The 4,654-nt window shown below is 35.0% G+C and overlaps 1 protein-coding gene across 1 annotated transcript in view; it reads left to right on the forward strand.

The window, feature by feature from the left end:
- Window positions 1-2,719, forward strand: part of LOC133642498 (dynein axonemal assembly factor 5-like) — a 56,527-nt gene extending 53,808 nt beyond the window's left edge. Inside the window, exons 12-13 of the mRNA XM_062036720.1 lie at window positions 28-219; window positions 2,446-2,719. Of these exons, the coding sequence (XP_061892704.1) occupies window positions 28-219; window positions 2,446-2,597 (344 nt within the window). The 3' untranslated portion in view covers window positions 2,598-2,719. The remainder of the gene's footprint in view (window positions 1-27; window positions 220-2,445) is intronic.
- Window positions 2,720-4,654: the final 1,935 nt, after the last annotated feature.

Raw genomic sequence — 4,654 nt, forward strand, 5'->3', positions numbered from 1 at the left:
TCTGAGTCTTTATTTTGTGACAAACAGAGGTACTGAAGCGTCTGGACGACAGCAGTGAGGACGTGCGCCGTGAAGCTCTCAAGGCTCTTTCTCTATGGTTGTCCAATCTGGACAAAAACTACGGCGCTGAACTTTGCACTTCACATCTGCAGTTCCTCTTCCAGCAGCTCCTCGTGCACCTGGATGACCCCGACAGCTCGGTGCAGGACCAAGTGCTTGGTAAGAGGGGCAAAATACAATTAAGACAAAAGGTTAGCTTCATTAGTATATTCAATTATTCAGATTGATTGCAATGTAAAAATATAATCTCAACTACTATGTTGAATTATTGAATTAATTTAATGACTTAATGGTCATTTTATTATTTTAATGTCAGTTTAAATAATTTTAATTGGATGTTAATTAAACAAATATCTACTAGAAAAGCACTCAGAAAAAAAGGCCTGAAACCACAAGGTGATCTGCATCAGCCCTAAAATGCAATCACGTGTTCCTTAGCCAATTTCTGAAAAGTAAATTAAAATCTGTCCATTACATTTGGAGTTATTTATAGCAGGATGAATTAAACGGAGTGAAGCCTCTTTTCAGGCAATAATAATAATAATAATAATTGATTTTATTTGTAAAAAGCACTTTACATTGAGTAAACAACCTCAAAGAGCTACAATGTATTAAAAAAAATTAAAATAAAAAGATAATATAAAATAAATAAAAACAAAAACTAGAACAGCCAAATAGCTAAAACTAGTATGCATATATCAAAAAAAAAATGCTTTTCTAAAAAGAAGGGTTTTTAAACCTATTTTAAAAGCATCCACAGTCTGTGGTGCCCTCAGGTGGTCAGGGAGAGCATTCCACAGACTGGGAGTAGAATCACTATAGGCAATCACTATGTTTGTCTCTGTGGGTGGAAGCGAAACCGTTAGCATACGCACAAACAGAAGTTCAGGCTTGTAACAAAAAAGTCAGGTCATGCAGTAGAAATGATCTGGATCAGCCCCAAAATGTAATGACTTGTTCCTTATCCAATTTCAGACACTTCCTAAAGGTTTGCTGGAAATACGCCCACAACTTATTGAGCTACTTTGCTCGTGCTTACACAATCTCCTGGCAAAGGTATTACATTTTGGGGCGCAATCATTTTTTATAATTAAATGTATTCTTTTTGTTTGTTTTAGAAAATAAATAAAATACATTCAAAGAGCAAGGGTAGGCCCACCACATGTCCAGCAAAAAATTAAAGCATACAGTTTCACCATAAACACATTTTCTGGCAGGCTAAAATATGTTGTATATTCCTTTGCAACATGTTCTGGTTGATAATCATCATTTACAGAATAATTAGCAGGCTGAATCAATTGTGCATCAATCCATATTTAATTAAAAAATAGAAAAGGTTAAGACATTGTCATGCAGTTATTTAAGGTAATGTAAATCAAGCTTTTTATTCTATTGTAAACCTAATCCTAGATTATGGCTTTTATCAGTGGCCTTGTGGTTAGAGTGTCTACCCTAAGATGGGTAGGTCGTGAGTTCAAACCCCGGCGGAGTCATACCAAAGACTATAAAGATGGGACCCATTACCTCCCTGCTTGGCACTCAGCATCAAGGGTTGGAATTGGGGGTTAAATCACCAAAATGATTCCCGGGCACAGCCACTGCTGCTGCTCACTGCTCCCCTCACCTCCCAGGGAGTGAGCAAGGGGATGGGTCAAATGCAGAGGTTAATTTCACCACACCTAGTGTGTGTGTGACAATCATTGGCACTTTAACTTTTAACTTTAATCTTCTAAAATTGTTCTTTGAATGCAACATAAACCATATGTTTAACGTATTTTAAGATTTTTTTTGTTAAAATTAAGCCAATTTTTTTGTGGTTCCTTTTATTTTGAAAAGTATTGAAAATAATTGAAATACATTTTGGTACCGGTACCAAAATAACAACCCTAGAACAGAATATTCAGGTAGAAATATCACAAATTACAATAACAAACATCTTTGACAATCAAACCGTGATCATCACAATCCACATTTTGTCTTAATAATGTGTGAAACTGGTATCTAAACATGGTGTAGTTCCTCTTCCTTCTGATACAGCAGGAACTGAAACTATGTCGGGATACACCAACGCTGTGCAGGTCATTTTTTTTATTGTCATTAAAAGCATATTTATGTCCATTTTGTGTTGAGCTGTTTAAAAAAGCATAATGTTTAAAAACAGGTCATTAAAGCGAACACATTGTCCAGTCATAGTTTTAAAGAACTTGAAAATCATATGTCCGTTTTACAATTATTACTTATGAAAATGTGTCTACCTACGATCATCGCAAACAATTCTCATTTAACTATGCACAATGCGATTATTCTCGCTGAAATATCTTAATTGTTTGACGGCCTTAATAACCAATGTCTGATTGACAAGTCCTACATTTTTTGTCCTTGCAGAGGTTTTGAAGGAAGGCAGCTCGATCCTTCCAGTGCTCCTAAAGAAGGAAGTGGAGGCCGTGAGGGACAAACATCGCAGTCCTCAATATTGTGACCAACTCCTGGAGCACATTTGCTCAGTGAGCACACACAATACTGACAACTCTCAGTGACGGTTTGTTTTTTCTCGTCATTGCACACTTTTATACACAGCTACAGCTAATATTATTACTTATGGCACAAAGATCCCATTAAATCGTGTCAAAACAGGCTTAATTATGTTGTCTTCAGTGATTCCAACAACACTCATTGCATCAGCAGCATTGAGTTAGGGTTTGCTTTCTTGCAAAATTGGCTTTTTAAGTAAACTGATTTATTTTGCTTCTTTCTTGTCAATCTTGTAAATCTATTGATTTTTTTTGTGAACATAATTGAAAAATATGTTTTTTTAGCAGAATTCAATAATTAACAGGTAGAAAAATCTCTGTTAATTTAAATGATAAAATGATTTTAAACAGAGAAAAATTATTTGAATGGATGAAATATAATTATTTGAGATTACTCAATCAGCTTAATGAATTAATTCACATTTAAAATGATTTAATTGTTGCTTTTTGTGTCGAAATGTAGTATTAAATTTACATAAAATCATTTAATTAAATAAAAAATATTACTCAAAAAGTGAACTTGAAATGCCAATTTGTTTGTTTTTAACGGGTTTTTTTCTCAAACAAAAGGAAGGTTGTGAAATAACCCCTTCAGTTACAACTGCAACCCAATGGAATTAAGTTGGATTGCTGCCCTCTTGTGGAACTACTAGTTATTACATACGACTGTGTAATTGTCAAACACAATACATATACTGTTCTGTATTTTAAATATATCATTAATACATAATAAAAACAAGAAATATTACACTACAGTACTATGGTTATAAATACAAATACCTAAACTATTAAAGGTGTCCCTTAAGTCACTTATATAGTGTTGTAAAATTAAGTAATATTACTCAGCATTGTTCTTAATTAAGTTGGATTGCTGCCCTCTTGTGGAGTTACTAGTTATTACATAAAACTAATTTTCAAACAATAAATACACTGTTCTGTATTTTAAATATAAAATTAATAAATACAAAAAACGAGAAATATTACACTACAGTACTATGGTTGTAAATACAAATACCTAAACTATTAAGGGTGTCCCTTCAGTCACTTATATAGTGTTGTAAAATTTAGTAATAATATTACTCAGCATTGTTCTTAATTAAGTTGGATTGCTGCCTTCTTGCTGAATTACTAGTTATTACATACAACTGTAATTGTCAAACACAATAAATATAGTGTTCTGTATTTTAAATATATCAATAAATACAAAAAAACCGAGAAGAATTACACTACAGTACTATGGTTGTAAATACAAATACCTAAACTATTAAGGGTGTCCCTTCAGTCACTTGTATAGTATTGTAAAATTAAGTAATAATATTACTCAGCATTGTTTGGTCAAATTGACATATGTCCCCTAAAACAGTGGTCCCCAACCTTTTTTGCACCACGGACCGGTTTAATGCTGTCTCTTTAAGACTGTTGGTGTTGCGTATTTAGGCGCACTGTCTCTTTAAGACTGTTGGCGTTGCGTATTTAGGCGCACTGTCTCTTTAAGACTGTTGATGTTGCATATTTAGGTGCACTGTCTCTTTAAGTCTGTTGGTGTTGCGTATTTAGGCGCACTGTCTCTTTAAGACTGTTGGTGTTGCGTAATTAGGCGCACTGTCTCTTTAGGACTGTTGGTGTTGCGTATTTAGGCGCACTGTCTCTTTAAGACTGTTGGTGTTGCGTATTTAGGTGCACTGTCTCTTTAAGACTGTTGGTGTTGCGTATTTAGGCGCACTGTCTCTTTAAGACTGTTGGTGTTGCGTAATTAGGCGCACTGTCTCTTTAGGACTGTTGGTGTTGTGTATTTAGGCGCACTGTCTCTTTAAGACTGTTGGTGTTGCGTAATTAGGCGCACTGTCTCTTTAAGACTGTTGGTGTTGCGTATTTAGGCGCACTGTCTCTTTAAGACTGTTGGTGTTGCTATTTAGGCGCACTGTCTCTTTAAGACTGTTGGTGTTGCGTATTTAGGCGCACTGTCTCATTAAGACTGTTGGTGGTGCGTATTTAGGTGCACTGTCTCTTTAAGACTGTTAGTGTTGTGTATTTAGGTGCACTGTCTCTTTAAGGCGCGCGAG

Source organism: Entelurus aequoreus, linkage group LG25 (assembly GCF_033978785.1).
Source record: "Entelurus aequoreus isolate RoL-2023_Sb linkage group LG25, RoL_Eaeq_v1.1, whole genome shotgun sequence".
Lineage (NCBI taxonomy): Eukaryota > Metazoa > Chordata > Actinopteri > Syngnathiformes > Syngnathidae > Entelurus > Entelurus aequoreus.